The sequence below is a fragment of the Thamnophis sirtalis genome, unplaced genomic scaffold, assembly GCF_051295495.1.
Source record: "Thamnophis sirtalis isolate CommonGarterSnake01/CBP01778 unplaced genomic scaffold, rThaSir2_p1.2 scaffold_8, whole genome shotgun sequence".
Classification (NCBI taxonomy): domain Eukaryota; kingdom Metazoa; phylum Chordata; class Lepidosauria; order Squamata; family Natricidae; genus Thamnophis; species Thamnophis sirtalis.
In genome coordinates, this window is record NW_028261388.1 from 38,467,868 (window position 1) to 38,490,954 (window position 23,087).

Sequence of the window (23,087 nt, forward strand, 5' to 3'; positions counted from 1 at the left end):
ATAAAATACATTTTTTTTCCAAACTGCTTTTTTGACAACTTATGCAAACTGAGCAATGCCTTGTTTTAAAAATTATCCTTAAAAAAATAAAATATGTTTCTTATAGGGAATGTATGTTGTAACAGTATCTACAACATGCTTTTCTCTTCTGGGAAAACATGAAAATAGTTGGAGGATACTCATTTCTACCTCCCCACTCTACATTCCATTTGGGTGCACTACTTGTGTTGCTCCAGTTTGCTCAGTGCTATATGTTATGTAAATGCACTGAATTAAACCAAAACAAATATAATAAAACATAGTCTGGCTTTATATGATACGAATCCAGCCACTTGAATTCCATTTATATATAATATAATTTTATAATTATACAAAATTATTCCATTGTCTATCATAGATTGAAAAATTGAGACATACAACAGACCACTAATGAAAAAAGTTTATTAAAATATTCACAAGAGTACAATGTAAAGCTGCTTATGAGAATATGGAGAAGAAAGACGATTTGTACAATAAAAAATTCCAGTTTTTTTAAAAGTGCAGAAATAAGGTAAAAAAGGGCTCAGTGTTGCATGGCATGGATTTACCTAGTGACAGGAAATCTTAGAACATCTAAGGTTTGGGAAGTTAACTTTCACAACTAGAAATCATTTGTCTTTTATAGAAAAGTACAGCACCACAAAAACACTGCTCATATACAAGTTGAAAGATTGTTTTACCTTAGTTTGGAATCTGAATTCAATACATGAAAAGTGCAACTCACAGCATTCACAAATAGAAACAATTATGAAGTGTTTCTGACAGTTACATGATTTTGTAATCTATTAAGACTTGGGCTTTAGGCTCATATGTTGATGACTGAATTACTTCTGCTTCTACCAAAACATACTAAGAAAAAGGGAAAAAAACTATAGTGTAAATTGAGCTAGTTACAAGACAGATCATAATTACTTCAAAAAATAATGCACTAGAGAAGAACTAGCCCCTTCATGGATTACTGCCTTGTTGTGGCAAAGGGACTTGCGTAGCTCAATGAAGCTATGAACTATGCCATGTATGGCCACCCAAGACGGACAGGTCATAGCAGAGCGCATTGACAAAACATGATTCACTGGAGAAGGAAATGGCAACCCACTCCAGTATCTTTGCCATGAAAACTCCATGGACAGTACCAAAAGGCATGTCCTGGAGGAATGTTGTTCATGGGGTCGCGATGGGTCAGACATGATTTCGCAACTAACAACAACAAAAAAAGAACACCAGGACAAATCTAAACGCCTGATAAAAGAAACTTTGGCCCAAAATTTACATTACATAATCCAGACAAATCAGGAACCATTCCTGGCAATCAAAACAAGAAACCATTAAAGAAATAAAGGAGTTGGCTAGAAGAGTGGTACATGTTTTATAATATAAATTTCCAACCTGGACTTCTTGGCCACACCCCTGGGAGGTGCAAAATGGAATTTCAGGGAATGCAGCCAAAAGCCCCACAAGTCATCACTCAGCCAGCCACCAGCAATGATAGGTCAGTGTTGCGTAGGTAGTCGTCTTATTTAATCAATGGCATATGCGTATCTGATTTCCAGAGTACTGCTTTTAAAATCATAATGCACATAATCGTATATTATTTCCCTCATAAATTAATGAATTCATGACTTCCTTATGTATTTCACCTGTTGGGCCCTCTCAGCTTGCCCATCATCTGTCACACCTCTCTTAAATTCACTTGGCCAATCCCATGCTTAGCCCTGCTTTATCCAGCCAATCAAATGCCTCCCTAGAAGCCAGACTCCCCCCCCCCCAATATATAATTGAAGGAACTGAGGACCGAAGGATTGAAGAAAAGACAGGAGGTAACTTTTATCTAAAGCACATTCCAGTCTCTCTCTCGCCTGAATCAAGAGATGTAACTCTTTTGTGTGTGTTCATTTCACCATATTCTGGTAGCCCAATCTCTTCATTCACTCATACTAATGAGGTGTACGTTTATTGGTAGTGAAATAGACCAACTATACAGTCTCATTCACTTCCAGAAGTTACTCATATATAAATTGTGGCATTGGTTGAGTGCACTGTGAGGGTTTATGAATTTCATCACTCAAGCAGCACATTTACACAAGCCCACTTGTGTAAGTAATAATTATTAATATTGTTGTGATATAGGTTGACTTGATGTATCACGTCTATCACACATTGATATATGTGCAGTAGGAGTTCATCTCATGAGTATCACAACTTGCCTAATAAGTTGTGTCGCATCACTGATCTGTTGGGGCATTAGAATTAAAGGGATTTTCCCAAACATTGATTTGCTTAACTGACATTTTCACTTGTATGAATGATCTGAGTGTTTCTCTTCAAAGAAAAAGGATAAAGATGTTGAAGGCTTGGGAAAAATTGAATGCCTCCAAAGAAAAGTTATATATTTCAAGGATCGAAGGAGACAATCTCTCAAATTTTCCTTCTCTTGACAAGATGGTTGATGAGGCTGGATTCATAATTCCTACTGTGTGTGATGTGATTGTGGCTCATTTAGAAATATTGTCAGAATTATTTGATAGGTATTTTACTACTGGAGATCTGAAGATTTCAGAAGAATGGATTAAGAATCCACAGTCCTACAATTTGGAGAAAATGTCAGATGACGAAGAGCTGAAGTAAAATCATATTGATTTGTGGACAAATCAAGCTTGTGGAATGTAATTTGAAAGCAAGACTTTGGAAGAATTTTTATGTGCAATGCTGGATAAGTTCCCAAGTCTTGGTGGAAAAGCACTCCATGTCATCACATTTGCAACAATATACCTGTGTGAATCTAAATTCAATTCTTTGTCAAACAAGAAAAAAAAATCTATGAATTGCTTGAATCCATAGGCACACCTGCAGATCGCAGACCCATAAAAAAGATAATTTTTTTGACAAAAGCATGAATGAAAGGCAGAAGCAAAGATGCCATTGAATTTTATGTTAATTGCTTTTACCTTTTATAATTTTTACTGAATAAATTAGAATTTAATTATTCAATTTGTTCACCTGAAGTATTGTATGTGATTCAACTTTTTGTTCAAAAATTAGACTTCATCTTCAAATGTAATATTTTTGTAGGGGATATGAACATAGAAATTTAACTGACAGTCAAGGAATAACAGTATCATGATAAATCAGAGGTGCTGCATTGTTCCAAGTATGAAGATAAAGTTGACAAAGAATTATGTTAAAGAAGAAGAAGCTCAACTTGAAAACCTAGCACAATCACTGACACCAAATGTCTTTGGACTTCTTAAAAATATGATAACATGGTTTATGTAATAGCAATAGCACTTAGACTTATATACCACTTCACAGTTCTTTACAGCCCTCTCTAAGTGGTTTACAGAGTTAGCATATTGCCCCCAACAATCTGGGTCCTCATTTTACCAACCACAGAAGGATGGAAGACTGAGTAAACCTTGAGCCTGGTAAGATTCAAACTGTCAAACTGTTGGCAGCTGGTGATAAGCAGAAGTAGCCTGCAGTACTTCACTCTAACTTCAATCTAACTTCACTCTAACCCCTGCACCACCTCGGTTCTTGAGATCAAGGAATTTTCTAACACCATTCACAGCAAAGTTCAATGAGTTTAAACAAAAGAAGCAAAGCTTCCCATTACAATGTTCCTGAAAAGACAACTTCTACATTAAACCTCCTTATTCCCCCCCAACCCTATAAAACAGAAATCTCAGCATCAGCCAACCATTTCTTGTCCACTCATTGAGGCTCCATTACTGAGGAATAATGAATTCCGTGGTGAATACCCTGATGCATGCCTTGTTCTTAATTAAAGTATGTAATATCATTTTGATACAGTGTTTTTATAAATATGGCTCAAAATGTTACTCATTATTCTAAATCACACTTAAGACATTTAAAACAGATTTAAATATCTTTTGGTTAATTCTAAATAGCTGCTCAAGTGTTTAAATCTAGAGATATTTGGACAAGAGTACACATTTTCAGAGAATTTAAAGTTTTGCATGAAATGTTCACACATAACCTCCACAAATATGGAGAGCTAATTGCACTAGCTAGTAGATAGAAAATGTTATATATGCAAATGTTCCCTGTTACCAGCTCTCTGATTGGCTGGTCATTTGACAGTTGCTTTGGCTCGAGTATAAATACCCTGACAGTTGCAGGGACGTTTTGAATCGCTGTCATCTCGCAATAAACATCTTACTCTCTGATTCCATGGCTCCTGCTTCTTTCCCTCACAACATATTTAAAACTGGCGACGAGGATGGGATCGCGATTCTGCAGAGCCTGGAAAACAACGCGAAAATCAGACACATAAGTCACAACGGAGAACTAATGGCCAGTATGCACTCAGCAGCAGCAGTAGCCACCGTGAAGCCTTCCATCTACGCCAACTTGAAGGATGAGCCACGCCAACTCCAAGGACGAGCCAAAGACCGCAAAGGCCAACCTCGGCTGGAACTGCCTGCCTGTCTGCAGCCGCTGCTGCCATCCGTCTCCTCACGGCTTTCTATCTGCATAATACAAACTGTCTGCAGCTGCTGCTGCCTGGAGCCTCCGCTGCTCCACCTGCATTACAAAGCTGCCTACCTCCCAAGGCCACCTGCCTTACAAAGCTGCCTGCCTCCCAGCTCCACCTTCTGCAAGGTTTACACGCTGACTCCACTGCTGACCAACAACCGGGAGAAGCGAGGCCTGGCGCTGGACGGGAAGCTGAAGCACGAGGACACCAACCTGCCTCCAAAAACCAAAGTTACCGACAGGCTTGGACTTTCTTTGCACACAAAGCAAATAACTGGGGGGGAAGGAGTGTTATATATGCAAATGTTAGAGGAGTGTTGAGTATGCAAATAACTGGGGGGAAGGAGTGTTATATATGCAAATGTTCCCTGTTACCAGCTCTCTGATTGGCTGGTCATTTGACAGTTGCTTTGGGCTCGAGTATAAATACCCTGACTGTTGCAGGGACGTTTTGAATCGCTTGTCATCTTCAAATAAACATCTTACTCTCTGATTCCATGGCTCCTGCGTCTTTCCCTCACACTCACACATATGTAACAGAAAACACTTCTTGTGTGCTGCACAGACTAGCAATTTAATATTTGCCAGCTCTTGTTTCAATGCTGCATTTTTTAAAAGAACACTTAAACTTATTTTTCATGTAGAAAGCTGAACAACCATATGAGCAGATATTGTAGACATGTAAAGTACTTCAGAAGAAATCAATAATAGCACCAGTGTACCTGAAACACTGAGGTGGAGGGAGGGAGGGAGGGAGGGCGAGCAGATTCAGAGATGATAGGAATTACATCATAAAGATGAAAGGCAGCGGAACAGACTTCTTCCACAGTAGAGGAGCATAGCTATTTAAGTTTCAAAGTAAATTTGAACGAGATTTAAGAACTAATGGCAGTAAAACTGTCCCAACATATGGGTACCTTTCATGAAATGCCATAAAAGATTAAATTGTAGCCATTTGTTTTTGCAACTGCAACACCGACCAGCCTTTTGTAACTTTTAGAAGTAGACTATTGTAAAGAGATTTATAGATTATAGAAAGGCACATCAAAATTAGCACCCTATTTTGCTCAAAGAGGTAACTGAGTTTCATCTTTGTTGCTGAAACCAGAAAAGAGCCATGAAATCATCTCAAGATATTTGTTAATGTTGCACTATAAAAATTACTTGATTAAAACTTTTATATGTCTCAAAGTTTGTTTATGAGAGACTGCCTGTAAATTCCTCGAAGACAAAATTTTGCCTTCCATTAGATTGAAACTAAAGCAGGTAAATATTACTTCTCCTGGAAAAGGAGGACATTAGAGTGGAAGAAGACATAAGTTGTATGAAAACTTAGATCTGTTAAAAATGCAAAAATATTAACTAAGAGAAATCATGCAGAATAGTTCTTGTATCCATTTCAAAAGTAACATAAAAAGTACCAACTCCGTTAGAATATCCAAGTATTTCCAGTTTTCCCATATGACATTGACAAGCTGCCTAAAGGTGTAACATGAATGTTTGTTTTTTCCTCTTTTCCTAAATATATAATGAACTATTGGCCATTTATAAGCAGAATTATCATCATATTTTAACATGCAACATTGTTCTCATTTCTGTATGATTAAATAGACTATTTACACACAGTTCATATATAATCTCTTTCTCTCTGTATGCACATGCATTGGTCTTAGCCTAGGCATCAAAGGCCACATATGAGTTTTCTGGGTCAATTTTCTTCAAGTGATTCCAGTTTGAAATTCTGTTAAGCTTTGGATAGATTGTAATTTCCTCAATTCTTCCGAATATCAGCATAGACCACAGATTCTGATTTGTTGATTCTATCACTGTAACGCCCTCCAGAGTGATCTAATTGTGCATAAATTACTGGTCCCTGAAATCAGAAAAAATAAACATGGTATAAACGTTTAATTATTCTATCAGTGGCTAGTGAAAACTCAAGCTCACATGCAGATGAAAACAAGGAATTTTATTTCCTCTTTTTGAAATCCAGTCTTAGAAATCATACTAATTATGTAGATTATTCCTGTAACCATTGATCTGTTGGCATAAACGAATATAAAATTCACAGCAAATGGCTTATTGTTCTCTGTCTTTCATGCTTTGGGGAGATAAGATCTTTTGTAGTTTATGTGGCAACATAGTCAAACACAGTGCAGAGAATGATCATTTCTTCAAAAGTATATCAAATAATCACAGCCCTGCTAAATCAGCTTATTCACAAGATTCCACTTTTCAACACACTTACCATCACAGATTACATGTATTTTTATAGGTGGCATTTATAATTCAAGAAAAGGAAGTATATGGAAAACCAACAAGAAAGGAGCAAGTTGCTAAAAAATAATTCCTAGGCATTTACATTTTACAACTCTGTGAATCTTTCTTGACAATATTCGGAGTACAAAATTATATTCATTACAATAACTTTCAGAATAAGTCTCCTCAACCTTTAAGTGATAGCTTAATTACAAGTATTAGCGTTATTGAATAGGACTTAACAATTCCAGTTCTTTAGGATACAAATCAAAGAGTTTTGTTTAATGGATTGACAGTGCAGATAAGGAAGCATTTTATAAGAAGAAGAAAAATTGGGAAGAATGAATATGGTATATGTTAACTGCAAAGAAGTGTGGGGGAAAGAAGAAGATTTTATTTTCCCCATAATGTAACTGTCATTTTAAAAAGAAGTTGTTTCTTTTATGTGCAAGTTTTATTATTTAACATGTTTTTTCTAGGTACTACAAATACTGTAGGGGATTCATGTAACTATTTTCTAGCAAGGAGAGTTGATCAGGGGAACTAAATAGTCTCCTGCAGAAATTTCCAACTGTAATCAGCTATATAAATAGTAATTTGCTGCAAAAAGTAGTAATCTGCAATCATTTTATGTCAATTATTTGAATTTCATTTGAATAAACTATTTGAATTTATGTCAATCCTTGGAAAGGACAATCACATTTCAATCACTTTAAAATACTCATATATCTTAGGCTAGATAACTAATAAATATTGCAAGATAAATCTCAGGAGAAAAGCATACACATGGAGAAGTATGCCAGGATAATTGCATTTCAGGAAAAAAAGGAAACATATACATGTCGCCTAAAAAGTTTCAAGTAGAAAGCTATACTGGTCAGATATATTTGCTTCTCTACAGAAATTATGGGGGAAATATTTTAGCATATAGAAGCACTATCTGGAAAGTGCTATATAACTGAGATATTGTCTTCTAATTTATCCATTTCACATTTAGGAACCCAGATAACCAACCAGATCAGTATTAGACCTAGAAAGCAGAGAACATGGTTATCACATTTAAAATGATCAAGCATTCTACAGATGAACAAAGGAAAAGGAAAATGAGTACTATATACCAGTTGAACATGCACAATTGTGAGAAATTATGGTTCAGACAACTTTATTGATAAGGACAAAAGGGCAAACCTGATGAATCTAGCTGAAGATGGAATGAATCTAATGAAGGCTGTTTTCAGACATGCTGTCTGAAATCAAACCTGGGCAACAAGTTTCTGCTTTCAGAACAAGCAATGTTAATCAACTTTAAGACTAAATATTTAGGAAGTAAATAGGATACCAGGAGACTGTGGATAAGTAATGCACAAGCTGTTACTTTGAAGGTCCAGTATTAAGCTGGTGAAGTTTCCCCCCGTCTTCTTCAGTATATATACTGAATATTTATTTTAAACCCCTCCTTATTCTAACAACAGCCATACAAGTTCCTATAGAAAGTTACATTCTGGTGCCCACAAAGATGACTGCCTGAAAATAAAGTATTATAAAATAACTGTATTCCATTCTAAATTTGATGTGTTTTAATTCATTGCCAGAACTTCTGGTAGCATTTTAAGTATAGAAAAACAGATAGAAATCAAGGGATAAATGCTACATATTCAAATATACTTCTAAGGGTTCCAAAAGAAAGCACTTCTGATTCTAAATTTCCAAAACAAATCAATGGTGCCCTGATCCCGGGCACTCGAGTCTGTGCTGATATTAAGAAAAAATATTATTTCTATTTCTTTTGATTTAATTCATTACAGCTTATTTGATGTCTCTATTAAAGGAACATAAAAATAGTCTGTAGAATAGGGATTCCATATGGGCTGCAAAAATCCAGTGAATATCAAGTTGGCAACAATTTAATAAATCATTAATTGTAGGTTGCCATACAGTCTGTCTGAGTAGATATGACAACTCTATTGTAAGATGCCTGGCTGAATGTATTTTTGTATTCATACAATGTTCTCAGACATGAGATGTGTTCAAATGCAAGCCACAACTGGGAAATAGACACAAAGCAACACACAGTTTGAACTATGAACTATGTGAGGTATGTTTCAACAATATCTAATAGAGGTCAAACCTCTGTATTTTTAATTAAATTCCATAGCACAAATGTAAGCACTTTATCATAATCTTTCTCTAAATTGACATATGTACAATAGAGTACATTGTAGTAGTGGTATAACTACTAATTACTTATTTAGTGTAATAGTGGTACACTACTACATAAATACAACCTACCTTTACTTCTACCAATTCACTACTGTGGCACTGTAGGTTTTGCCTTACCCAGTTGTGTCTGACTCTAGGGCAGTGGTTTTCAACCTTTCCAATGCCACGACTCTTTAATACAGTTCTTCATGTTGTGGTGATTCCCAACTATAGAGGAACGGTGTCTCGGTTCCTAAGACCATCGAAAATTTTCCGATGGTCTTAGGTGACCCCTGTGAAAGGATCGTTCAATCCCCCAAAGGGGTCGCGACCCACAGGTTGAGAACCACTGCTCAAGGGGGTGGTGTCATCTCTTTTCTTAGCTGAGAGTCAGCATTGTCCAAAGATATTTCCATGGTCATGTGGCCAGCATGAGTATATGCCAAAGACATACAGAATGCTGTTACCTTCCCACCGAAGTGGTGCCTGTGCTTTCAAACTGCTAAGTTGACAGAAGCTGGGGCAAATAAGGGGAGTTCATCTTGTCACAGAGTGCTTGGGTTTCAAACTGCCAATCTTCTGGTAGACAAGCCCAGTGTCTTAACTGCTAGGCCACTGTGCCTCCTTTACTATTACAACTAAATTATAAAATTAAGATGAATAGCCTCCAAAACCAAGTCAACTTCATCCATTAATATTGCCAGGCAGCAAAACAAACCAACATGTCATCAATACCATTATTCCTTTTAAGGAGCTCATAATCCAGGTCTATATTTAAGTACTGACTCATCTGGTATTCATAACTGACAAGAAATTCCACGTTGGTAAATGGTTGACACTATTTCTTTGGAACTCATCATACAAATACTACCATTTGTTTCCTTCCCCTACTATATTCTAGCAATTAATAAACAAAATCTTGTCAGCTAATTTCTGGATTTACAGTCAAGACTACTAATAGTAATCTGCAACCACTGAAAATATCATGTGGAACTGTGTAAGTTAGTTAGAACATAAATTTACATTACAATATCAAACTATCAATAAGTAATAACTCCATGTATATAAATTTCTCATTTTTCCAAAAAACTTCATAAATGTTTGATGAGATTTTATTCCTTACTTAAGGATCTCAAATAATATCACAAAGTCTATGACTTTCTACTAAGATAGGTAACTTTGAACAGATTTGAAAAAGTAAACTGTTTCTGATCAATACAATTTCTATTATGTCTTTCCATCCAACAAAAATGATTCACTGTAGAAAAAAAGAGATTATTTATTTCCCCACTTCAAGTCAATCTTACTACCTTCTGCTCTATACCTGATTCCAAAGTCCCTAGATCTCTTTCCAAGTTACACTCTTAAACAGTAGTGTTGACCCAACACTAATGGCGAAGATTAAGAATAATAATGCCTACAATACTATATGTCTAAAAAAATTAAATACTTAATATTCTCAAAGGCATATAATCACAGCTGAAAGAAATTAAGACACTACTATGGAACAGCTATTTACACAATCCTCTAGATTTTATAAATCAAATCTCTAGGCCATGAAGGTAGACTATATTTAGTAATTACAGAAACTCATCATTTAATAAGATTAATAGTCCTGCAGTAGTTTAGCATTGCCAAAGACAGCAAGTATATCACAAGAACTGAATGAAAAACTGTTGCTGCACCATAGAGAATATTTTAACTTACTGCACCTGTGTATGGTTTGCCAATTGCACAGTGGCAGATAGGACAGCACTCCAGAGGGTTAAGGTCATTGCCCAGAGGATCATTGGTTGTTCTCTCCCCTCTTTGGAAGAGCTTTATAGCTCCTGCTGCCTTAAGAAATTTCAAAACATTCTTAAAAATCCATCTCATCCTGGGCACCATTTTTTTTTAATTATTACCATCTGGCAGATGGTACAGGATAATAAAAACAAGGATAAATAGGCTGGAAAACAGCTTCTATCCTAGGGTAGTAACTATACCGAATTCTACTGTATAGTGCAATATTAATGCAATATCAGGTTTTAAGTTCCATTGTGTAGAATGTGAAGGATGTCTTTTTGTTTTATTTTTTATAGTTATAATGTACACTGAAGATGGCATTTAATTTAGTTGAACGAGGTACAATGACAATAATCTAAAGTAAACTAAACCAATAAAAATAATAGCTAAAAGATAGCTACATTTCTCACCGTAGATTCCATTACAGCAGGAATTTTTCCACATATTTTCCATGTATGTGTTTCAGTGATGAATTATCCCTTCCTCCCCTTAACAAAAACACCGCCTTTCCAGTCACTAGGTAATCTCCGAGTCAGAGTATGATACCATTTACCTGATGAGATCGGATGGGCCCGCTGTTTACCAAAACCTCTGTGTCGGAGGGGGACTTCCGTGGAGCCTGCTTAACTGGAGACATCAAGCTCTCAGAGGTACTGCAGCTGATGAGGTGGCAAGCAGATTTTGCAGAATAACATTCAAGAAGCAAAGCCAAAACAAAACAAAACAAAAGCAAGTGATGGCAAGATGAGGTGGCAATAGGCCAAATAGAGTGACCTCAGTGAATGACAGACAACACATACATCCTTGCTTTATACTTGCTCAGATCAGTCATGACTACATTTTCTCCCTTCACATACAAAGAAGAAAGTCCTTCCATTCCAGGTTAGGTAAAGAAACTCATAACCACATAAAGAATTAACTCCCCACCCCCCATCTTCATGTAATGTGATTTAATTTAGAGTTTATTAAATTTAAAAGCCACTCAACTCCATTATGACTCTGTGTGGTATAAAATATATCACATTTAAACTAAACAATCCACACAATTAAAAATACAAAGGGACCTACTGGAGAAAACCACCATCCTTTCACAAATTAAAACAACTAACAAGGGTCCTACCGCTCACTCTAGCCCTGGCCTTGGGAAAAGAGTTAGATTGTAAGAGCTCATCTAAATAATATCAGGGTAGGGAAAGAAAGGATTTCATCTCTGGAGAAAAGATGCTACCCAAAGATAGACAATTTCCAGCATCTCCTGAATTGACCAAGCTTAAAAAATGGAATCTAGACCTGCCAACTCTACCAGATAACATAGGGTTAACAGTAGTACATTATCTGGAAGTGACTTTTCTGTATAAAATTTGCTGCTGGGAAATACCTAGCTTGGCTCTAAAAATATCAATATAAATTCCATTAACTCTTTTCCAAAATATCAGCATAAGATCTACAAATGTTTTGGTCAATAGCTGCTGATGGGAAGTATACTCAAAGTATCTATAGTTATCATATTGCGGAAATCTAATCTAGATTGTTTTTTTCCTAAATAACAAACATAGTGATGCTTAAAAAATTGTGAACCCTTTTGAATTTTCAATATTTCTGCATCAATATGATCTAAAACATTATTTTCTCCACACATATCCTAAAACTAGTTAAAGAGAACCCAATTAAGCAAATAGATAAAAATGTCTTATTTTTTCTTTTTTCATTGAGGAAAATAATTTCAAGCTACTTATTTTATGGAAAAGGTATAGGAATCTTTCAGTAACCAGTGTATCTCCCTTGGAAGGCAATAATTGCAACTAAAAGTTTCTTGAAACTTTTAAGCAGTCTTGCACATCAGCTTGGAGGAATTTTAGTCCATTCCTCCATATATAGAAATTCGTACATAAGCAACTTTTCCACTGTTTCATTTCCAATTATGTAACTTCTCATTCCTTGCATCAGCTGCCCACTTTAGGTTCTTCCTCAGCATTTCTATAAAATTAAGGTCAAAACTTTGACCTGGTCATTCTAAACATTAACTTTGTCCTGTTTAAACATTCTTTGGTGGTATCACTTTGCATTTGGGTTATTGTCTTGCTGCGTGATCCACTTTCTCTGGAACTACAGTTCACAGATACCCTGACCTTTTCCTAGGGAATTTGCTGGTACAATTCAAAATTCATAGTTCCATCAATGATGGCAAGCTGTCCTAGTTTAGAGGCAGCAAAACAAGCTCAAACCATGATACTGCTGCTACCATGTTTCCTAGATGGGGTAATCTATCCTCATCCATCCACACTATATTCTTGCAGTAGCTGCCCACCTTATTCATGTGGTCTTTTGCAAACTGTACATGAGCAGCAATGTTCTTTTGGGGAAGTACTGACTTTCTTATTATTTATCTATCTATCTATCTATCTATCTATCTATCTATCTATCTATCTATCTATCTATCTATTTACATTTTATTTACCACCCATCTTGTATCCATGGCTCTTTATTTCTTCTTGCAATCTTGCCATTGTTCAATAATCTGCTGATAGTGGTCTCACAAACACTGACATTTGCTAATTTAAGAAAGCCTTACATTCCTTATATATTACCCTGGACTCCTTTGAGCCCCCTCAGAGCATAACACACCTTGTTCTTGGTGTAATCTTGATTTGTTGACTATTCCTAGGGAGGGTAACAATGGTGTTCAATTGTTTCCGTTTGCATACAATCTACCCGACAGTAAACTGATGGAATCAAAGCTCTTTGAAAACAGATTTGTAACCTTTTCCACTTTGGTGAGCATCAGCAACTGTTTTGTTGGAGGTCCACAGAAACCTCCTTGTTCAAGCAAAGGGACACTTCTACATGCCTGTGTTGGGAAGCTTAGATTTTGATTGTGATTATCCAGAATTCTATTCTTTAAATAAGGACAGGCCCCTACACATGTACATCTGATTATCATCCCATTTATTGAAATATCTAATTTTCCCTTCAAATGAACATCCTAGAAATTCAGCAACTTTTGCCACACATAAATATGAAGCTTTGAGTCATTTTCCTCAATGAATAAATGAACCAATATGTTTTTGACTCATTTGTTTAATTGAGTTCTCTTTATTTAGTTTTAGGACGTGTGGAAAACAAAATCATGTTTTAGGTCATATTGAGACCAAATATTGATAATTTTAAAAGATTCAAAAATTTTAAGCATCACTTAAAAGCATATGCAAGTGTGACAATGAAAAGATGACAATGCTATTATTAAGCAGAAAGCAGCCCTCCACTAATCAATTTTGTTATCGAACATAAATACTGAACATTCAAAAGGCAGATATGAGATATAAAGCAATATAAGAAACACATTACTGAGAAAACATACGTAAGAGCTAGCCAATGGACATTCATATTGAGACTCAACCCCAGCACATAACAGTCAAAGGACAAATAAGCATCTTGAATCTATTCTAAGAAAATGTGCAACTCTGCACTGAACCAGTTAATAATACTGAATTCACAGTTTGTGCATAAAATATTTTCAGGTGCATATTTTTTTTTACTGACAGCAGTCTTATTTTTTTTTCTCATAGTGTAGTCCAAATATTCAATTCATGCATGCTCTGAATTAGCTGCTTCTGAAGGTACATAGCCTTGTTGCCAAAACTGAAGAAATGAGACAACAAAATGCAAACAACAGATGAGATATGCTGCCCCTTCACCAACAGTCCACAAAACAGAAATTCAGCATAAGTGTTGGAAGTATGTTAGCAGGATAGTAAGCAAGGGAGGCAGAAATGTATACACATATGGACATGAAGTACCAAAGAACTACTGGCATGATTAGTTACCATGATATATAGTGGGACTGGAAGAGATGACCCAGCCCTGTTACATTCCCAGTCTTGCATCTATATCAGGATCTCTGTAAGGAAAGGAAGATAAAAAGCAGGATCCAATCCCAGCATACCAAAGCAGTAATAGGGTGGGGGGGATCAAAGAAAAATAGACATTGTGATACTGCCATGCAAGAAATTACCACCTGTCTCAATCAGTTACAGCTCTAGTGTTAGTTTATTTAGAAATTAAATATCATATTATATGTGTGTATGTGCGCACGCACATAAATTCTTATTTGTCATTACTAGAATAGACATCCCACCACTTAGTAACCATCAGAAATACAGTATAGTCAATGAAATCAATGTTAATGTTTGTTGCATGGAGGCAACCACAAAAGAGCAATAATTTTATACAAAGATAGTCCCAAACCTTCAGAAATAATACACTTGATGAAAAATTATTATTCATATTAAGATATGGCATCCTGGCTGCAGATCAGTATTCAAGTGTTACACAAACAGTACATGCACAAGGGAAATTAAGCTTTCCACACTGAGCCAGAGCTTATACAGCCAATTCACTGCACTCATTCAACCTTACCACTGACATCTACTGCAGCACTTTCTAAATTCTGCAGCTGAAAAGAAGGTTACAAAAAAGATGCCAATTACGTACACCCAGTACAAATTGATTTTTCAGCACTGCATGAATAATATTTACTGGATCTACAAAAGCAAGAAGTCAGGCCATGAAATGATTGATCCTGAAAGAATTGTTATGTGCAATATTTTGTGCACCGGGGCTGCATTTCTGTTGGAATTAAGTGATAAAGCAAAGTAAATGTCACCACCAGTTCAAAGGAGCCCATCAACCAATTGTTCATGGCAAATAATCCACATTGAAGATATTGTCTAATAGAAGTTCCTTAAAGCCAAATTACAGGAGGCATCATGAGTGCAACAGGAACAAAAAGAAGTCATGCATATGGTAAAGCCAGTGAAAATAAGAAAAGGGCAGTTTTCCCAAAGCCAAGATTGGAAAGCTATGGAAAGCGGACTGTTGTAAAAGGAATTGGCAGCCATACCCCCAATCTTAAGAGAAAAAAGTTGTGCCATCCAGAATGTAACCTGCTAGTGACACAACCTCCTTTATTCTGACAGTTGCAAGGGGGGCAGTTTTAGGCTACTTTCCAAGGATACTAAACTTAATGGACCTATGCTCACAAAGAGGAGCAACATACAAATATATGTATACCATGAAGTTGATAATTTATGAGCCCAGAAGGATGTGGTTTCTAGCTGTCCCAGTAATTTAATCCAAAATATAAATGCACAAATTCATGTTTCAAACTGTTCATATTCCATCCCCTCCACCCTTGCATATCTAAAGAAACAAGTATAGTACCTTACCCAGAATAATGCTTTTTGGAATTCTTCTTTCTGATCATAACACACACAATAAGTATGATGACGAAAACTAAAACTAGAATGCCAACACCGGTTGCCCCTAACACAAGGGTAAGAGGAAATACATACAAGTTACCTGAGGAGAGAAAAAAATACTTTCATTTCAGTTATTATTATATCTTGTTAAAACTGATCACACATTATTCCATTCAAATTTTTAATTGAATTGTGGATACATCTATATTATCAGTATGCTTTTTAAAATACTTTTTACTTATTAAACATGAAGTGAAAACCATTGATATGTTATACAGGATGCCTCCTACCTTTATGTTTAAAAAAAAACCCACAACTAACAACCAACTCAGATTCAGTTTGTAATCAACTAATACTTTTCACAAGCATTATTACCATATGTCCCTAACTGTATTACTGCGCATTTGATTTTTTTTAAAAAAGAACTTTATATTTGTCTCTTTTAATATTTAATTCTCTTAGCATATTTATCTCACACATTGTGGTAATGTTGAATTTTATTTTTGGATTATTTTAAAATATCCTACTTTATTTTCTATTACCTGAAATTTAATAAGCATTCTCTCCATCTCTTCCTCCAAGCCATAAATAAAAAGCTTGAATTGTACAGGGTCCAAGACTATGTAGTAATTTACTCCAACTGGTATTAATTCCACTGTGAGGAAGAACCATTGATAGTGTTCTCCAAGTATGATTTTCAACTACATATATGCTTAACTGTAATGACATCCGTACACTAACTTGCTCATCAGAATGCCATAAAGTACTTTGTAAAAGGTTTTACTAAAATAAAATTGTGTTTTATTGTAGCATTTTTGTAATTTACTGAAAAGGTTATGAATCCGACAAATCTTATTTCAGATTAATTATTCCTTAATCTAGAATAAGATCAATTTAGTAAACTTTCTTAACAAATTCATGTTACCATTCATGTGGCCTTCAGACCAATCTTATATCACCTAGAAAACAATCTCTTTAGGTGTGATGGCTCCCCCAGATGCTTCCCCAGATACCCCTTTGGATGCTAATTCAGAGGAGGATGAGCCCGTCCCGGGCATGTCAGGAGGGGTGGAAGACGAGGACTGCAAGCCAGCAGTGGAGGGGCCGAGCACAGGGGAGGAACCAGACAAGCAGCTGGCTTAGCTAGAGGCAGGCAAGAGTGGCACAACTGCAGCTGGGAAGTCCAGAAGCTTTGAGTGGAGAGGACACACAGCTGCAGCTGGTCGGTGGAGGTGAAGATGACCTGCTTTCTCCTCTAGATCCGAGACCATGTAGGGCTGAGAGGAGGTAGGCACAAAGAAGACCAGCCAGGCTACTTGTGAGGAGGCAGCCTCGTCCCTCGTTATGGGCTGCACCAGGAAACAGTTTAGTTCAGCAAGGGGAGTGAAACTATGCTGGGAATGTGTTCATTTCCTTGTTGTGTGTTATTGCCTTGAACTTTGGATCGTGCCTCTTCAACTATGGAATTGCCTTTGCCTTGTGGCCTTGCCTTTGCCATATGGACTTACCTTTGCCTTGTGTGTACTTGCCTTTGCCTTCTGGACTTCCCTTGCCCTGTGTACTTGACTTTGCCTTGGGGACTTGCCTTCGCCTAGTGGACTAGTGCTGGCTTTTTTTTTAGCAGTCTGCTGAACTCATTGGGAGTGAGCTGATGCTGGAACCCAGAATTGCTGGGGAATACTAATACAGGCATGGAAACCTTTATAAAGACTCTTAACACTGTGAGGTGTGTATGTGTATGTGAGGGTTCACCGACAAATGCACGGCAAACAAAAGCGCGCCAATGAAACCGCGGCAATAAAACCGCGAGTTCGAAATGGAGCCGACGAATGAGCGCAGAAGCGCGCCGACAACAGCGCTCCGACAGAAGCGCACTCTAAACCTAACTCTAACCCTAACCCTAAACCTTACCCTCACCCTCACCCTAACCCTTACCTTAACCCTAATCACGCTTCTGTCGGCGCTCTTTTGTCAGTGCTCCTTTGTGGGCGCGCTGTTAATGTCACGGTTTTATCGCCGCGGTTTTGACGCTGCGCTATTGTCAGGCGTGCATTTGTCGGGTTACAGTATGTGAGCAGGACAGCACATTAGGAACCTGCTCTAGACTTTTCCTATTTTTAAAATGTCAGAATGACTTTTCTATGTTCTCTAGATTATTTCTTTCCCCAATTCCCATTTTAAGGTACTTTATTTTTCCAGCAGCTAGCACCTTGCCCATTATCCAGAATTTCTGAAGAATACTTATAAGGTTTGGCCATCAGAAGATATTCCTTCAATACTCCAAGTGCAATTCATCTGATCTTGGGAAGTTATAGAGATTTCTTATCATTCATAAGCTCAATCCTATCTTTTTTCATTTTCTGAGTTTATTAAAATTCACTTTTAAAAGTCCAAGATATATTGAATAGGCTCATCATTGCATTACCATGTGTCTTACTTATCAATTTATATCATGTTAAGGATGCCTGATCCTTTTTTGCCTTCTTTCACTGTCTGAAATAAATGTAAATGCTACCACAGCATCACATTGTTGTCTTTTAAAACTGCTAAAAATGCCATGTTACTTTTTGTTTCTGAAACTTATTTACACAGAAATGTATTTTAATATTGCTCCATAATGGAATTCTTTTTTCAAAAGTGCTTACAATCTTGGCTGATGGTGGAAACGGCAACCCAATTTAAATGGAAGACTGGAAGCATAACTTTTGAAGGGAGGGCTTAGTGGACTTTTATCAGAAAATGGTATATTTTATATTTTGTTATTTACTAGCTCTTTAAATGGACAATATAAGTGTCTCACGTTTGCAGGAAAACAATTAGTTCATGTAATAGAATGTTTAGACTTACTCCTTAGGAATGAAAATTTCAAAGTGACAATTTGCCCCTTGCTAGCTAACCTGAGTTTGGCAGATAGTTAGATATACCAGGAAACAATTTTAGGTATACCAGAGAACAACATGAAGCAATAAGAACCTCAGAGTTGAAAATGTAAATCTTTTCTATGAATATGTTTTTTGCTATATAAGATTAACTATACTTTAGGATTCTCCACGTAAAGAATCTCTCACTCCACCCAGTGACTCTTCTTTTAGATAAAGCAATATTTAGATCCGTGCTTCCCATGGCTTTTCCTTCATTACACAAACTGCTTATCACAAAGTCTTATCACACTTCGAGGACTGAACATAAATCCCTGCAATCAGTGGTCACTGAATGAATACTCACAACTCGGGGACTACTTATATTATGAAAACAGTATCACTTAATGATATTTACATCATTTTAACAAATTACCTGTATTTTTCGGAGTATAAGATGCTCTGGAGTATAAGATGCACCTCAGTTTTTGGGGAGGAAAATAAGAAAAAAAATTCTGCCTCTGCCTACCAGCATCCATCCATATTATCAGGCTAGCGTCCTTAGCAAACAGCCTGGTCAGCATCAGAACATTAGCCTGATTCAGGACAAGCAGCTAATTGGCGGGTGGATTGGCCTCCCAGAATACTCCCAATCAGTTGTTCCCAGAGGTGAACTTTAGTAAATTTGCTGATTGTGAGCATGTGCATGTAAGCACTCACTACGTTCGCACGAGCCTCGTTGCGGCAGATACATAGCTTCAAAAATGCAGCTGATCATTGCAGGGTACATTGCAGTACAATAGGAAAAGCATGGAACCGATCCGACAAAGCAGTAGCTGTTCCGGGTTGCTATTTTGGCTTCTGCGACTTGCTTTTTCACCCTCCCAAAGCTCCGTTTGAGAGGCTCAGTTTGCAGCCTCCAGAAGTTCGGTTTGAGAGGATGCGCAGAGGCCGAAGGGTTAGACTACATTCTATATATAAGACGCACCCAAATTTTCACCCTCTTTTAGAAGGGGGGAAAGTGTGTCTTATATTCCAAAAAATACGGTACCATTGGTAATTTCATTGATTGTCTTAATAGGAATACTTTAGGGAAATTCATATTTTAGGCAATATTTAACTCAATGTAAATGTGTTGGGCAATAGGTTTATATGCCATTACTCAAAGAATTTTTTTTAGCGATTTTGGATAATTTACCTAGATTTGGGAAGCACTGATTAGAACCTCTGAAGTTTGTTGATTTTTCTTGGTAAAGTTATATATAGCTTTATTTATGCCCAAAAGAGCCAAATAGCAAAGTACAAACATAATCTAAAATTTAGCATTAAATAAAACAATTTAACAAATAAAATGATTTATAAGTATTACATCAAATAAATTCAATCTTATTGATATGTTACTAAAGACCTTGTCTTCAGTTAGACAAGGTTAAAAACTTAGCTGTTGCTACTCTAATCTTAGGATTTTCTAGATGAAATTTTAACATGTTCAGACGCACTTTTTAAAATGCACCAGATAAATATTCTGAAAAAAAAAACTCTTCAAATATCACAATACTATTACAGGACAAAATCTTTGAGAAATTGAATCTTTGCTGGCAACAAATTTAATCTAACTTTTGAAAAGACCATTTTGTACTTTTTAAAATTTAAATTATTAAGCTATGTTGGGAGCTGAAAGTTTTTGTAATTTATTCCAAAAATCACAGATGAATACAGAATTTTGGCTTTTGCCATTAACTCATTTTAAGTTATTCCATGACCTTTAATACAATAAAATGCTGGCGAAATTTTTTCTCCACTGTTCAGAATAAAATAATGGAATAAAATCCAGAATAGGCAAACAAGTACTTGCTTCAGCGCATTGTTACATAAAGCAATTTAATGGAAAGAATGCAATTTATGCAGAACTTCTCCATCACTCATTAATTAATTTTTCATTCCATCCAATTATTACTATACCTTTCTCCATAACCCTGACTTTGATTTTTCCTGGTGTAACAACTATATCTGGAGGGTTTTTAACATCACAGATATAGGTTCCATTGTCTTGAAATTGCATGTTTGCAATAGTGATTGATGCATCTTTCTTGTTAAGGTCTCCAGCCCAGTTGCTTCTGTCATCAAATTGTGTACTCTTTCCAGGATATGCTTGTCCATTGGAATAATAGAAGAACTATAATCAAAAATACAAACATTATGCTGTATTAAAAACTTGTTTTCCAACTATTGTCTTAACAAATCTTAACAACCAATACAATACATAAATTTCAAACCAGTGCAAGTGTGACAAAGATAATATTCTACTTGAGAGCCTGTAAAGCTGGTTTTAAAACAAGTTGAAGAGAAACATTTAACATATAATATCACAAGAGTTTTTAAAGTTTTAAACTAATTTCAGGAGCTCAGGTATATTGCTCTACCCGACTTTCCTCAATTCTGTTTTTCTTTTCTCAAAATAATGTACTGATAATATTATTAATACTATTACTATTACATGATTTCATTCTGGTGTCAGTTTATTATTTTTCCAATCATGTCAAGATAAAAAGATATCCAACCAAGCATGTGAAGTGGGTTAAAACATTTCCTCATCTAAGCAAGGTTCTGGTGACAACCAATTTTGGTGCAAAATACAATTAATATCTTCTCCAGCATTTCAAGGGAAAGAACGTTGGTCCTTACCTGAATGTTTCTTTTTGGTAGAGGGAGGGGAAACTCCTGGGATATTCTCACAGTCTGATTGGTCCAAAAGGCTGAGGGAAATCTTTTTAACCTCCTTCTTTCCCTGTGACTCCCAGTTCCTTGAAGTCGCATGACCAGAGCAAACTACCAAGAAAACAGACAACAGCAAGAGAATACCACCCCCCTGCCCCTCACCTCGACTATCACCTACGTCTACCTAGGGGGGATGTCACCCCTCCATCTCATCTACCGACAAGAAACGTTCAGATAAGGACCAACGTTCTTTTTCCAGTAGATTCAAGGGAGGGGCAACTTCTGGGACATACCCAAGCTCAGTCCCTGAAGGGGAAACTAAGATTTGGGGGAGGGGCGGTTGCTACCTGTTGTAGTATCCTACGCCCAAAGGACGCCTCGGCCGATGCAAAGGCATCCCAGCCAGTAGTGGCAGAGTCGGGGACGACCAAGTAGCCACCCGACAAATGTCTTCGAAAGGACTCCTTGTGGCCCACGCTGCTGTAGAAGCAGCACTCTGTGTGGAGTGGACCATGATCCCCGAAGGGGGGACGGCCTGAGGACTCGCAGGCCATAGAGATGGCCTGTCATAACCACTTGCAAATGGTGGCAGAGGAAACCAGGCTGAAATGAAATAAAGAGGGCCTCAGGCCTACGGAAGGAAGACGTGCGTCGGAGATAAATGCGCAAATCACGACGAATGTCCAGCCGGTGCCAAAGGTGCTCCTTCTCATGGGAGGGAGCCGGACAGAAATTGGGAAGGATGAACTCTTGCGCCTGGTAGAAGGGCAAATTGACCTTAGGGAGAAAGGTAGGGTCCAATCGTAGGACCACTCTATCCTAGTGAAATTGACAGAAGTCATCCTTAGATGACAAAACCCCCAACTCGGAAAGGCGCCTGGCAGAAGTCATGGCTACAAGGAATGCCACCTTGAGGGATAGGAATCTAAGGTGGACAGTGCACAAGGGCTCAAAGGGAGTCCTCATCAAGGCCCTAAGAACAAGGGGTAAATCCCAAGTTGGGAACCTATGGACAGGAGGGGGACATAAATTAGTGGCTTTCCTCAGAAATCTCTTGACCAGGGAATGGTGGGCTAGAGACGAATGATCGTCCCCTGGCAGAACTGAGGGCAGGATGCCACAAAGTGTTGTGAGAGACCCCCATCCAGAGCTTTTTGGAGGAAGTACAGAATTTGAGCGACCCAAGCCTCAGTTGGACAAATCCTGAGTGGGCTGTACCACTTAACAAGTGCCGCCCATGTGGAATTATATATCCGTGTGGTGGAGGGGTGTCTAGACACCTCAATGGTCACTATAACGTGGGAGCACCAGTTGGCACTTCTCAGGAGGTTCCGCTCAAGCACCAGGCGGTTAGGTGGAGTCACTGGGGCGCCGGGTGAATCAAGACCCCCTGGCGCAGGGAGAGCTCCTCCCAAGGAATCCTCCATGGGGGAGAGACGGAGAGCTGGACGAGGTCCACAAACCAAGGCCGTCT

At 37.3% G+C, this 23,087-nt stretch overlaps 1 protein-coding gene across 2 annotated transcripts in view; it reads right to left on the reverse strand.

Annotated features, from left to right (window-relative positions):
* Positions 1-424: 424 nt before the first annotated feature.
* Positions 425-23,087, reverse strand: part of MPZL1 (myelin protein zero like 1) — a 35,722-nt gene continuing 13,059 nt past the window's right edge. Inside the window, exons 3-6 of one of the 2 annotated variants that reach the window (XM_014063840.2) lie at positions 20,858-21,071; positions 16,005-16,137; positions 11,333-11,438; positions 425-6,409 (exon numbers count right to left, since the gene is read on the reverse strand). In XM_014063840.2, the coding sequence (XP_013919315.2) occupies positions 6,308-6,409; positions 11,333-11,438; positions 16,005-16,137; positions 20,858-21,071 (555 nt within the window). In that variant the 3' untranslated portion in view covers positions 425-6,307. Of the gene's footprint in view, positions 6,410-11,332; positions 11,439-14,603; positions 14,678-16,004; positions 16,138-20,857; positions 21,072-23,087 lie in introns of both variants that reach the window. The other variant, XM_087721474.1, reaches the window with a different exon arrangement.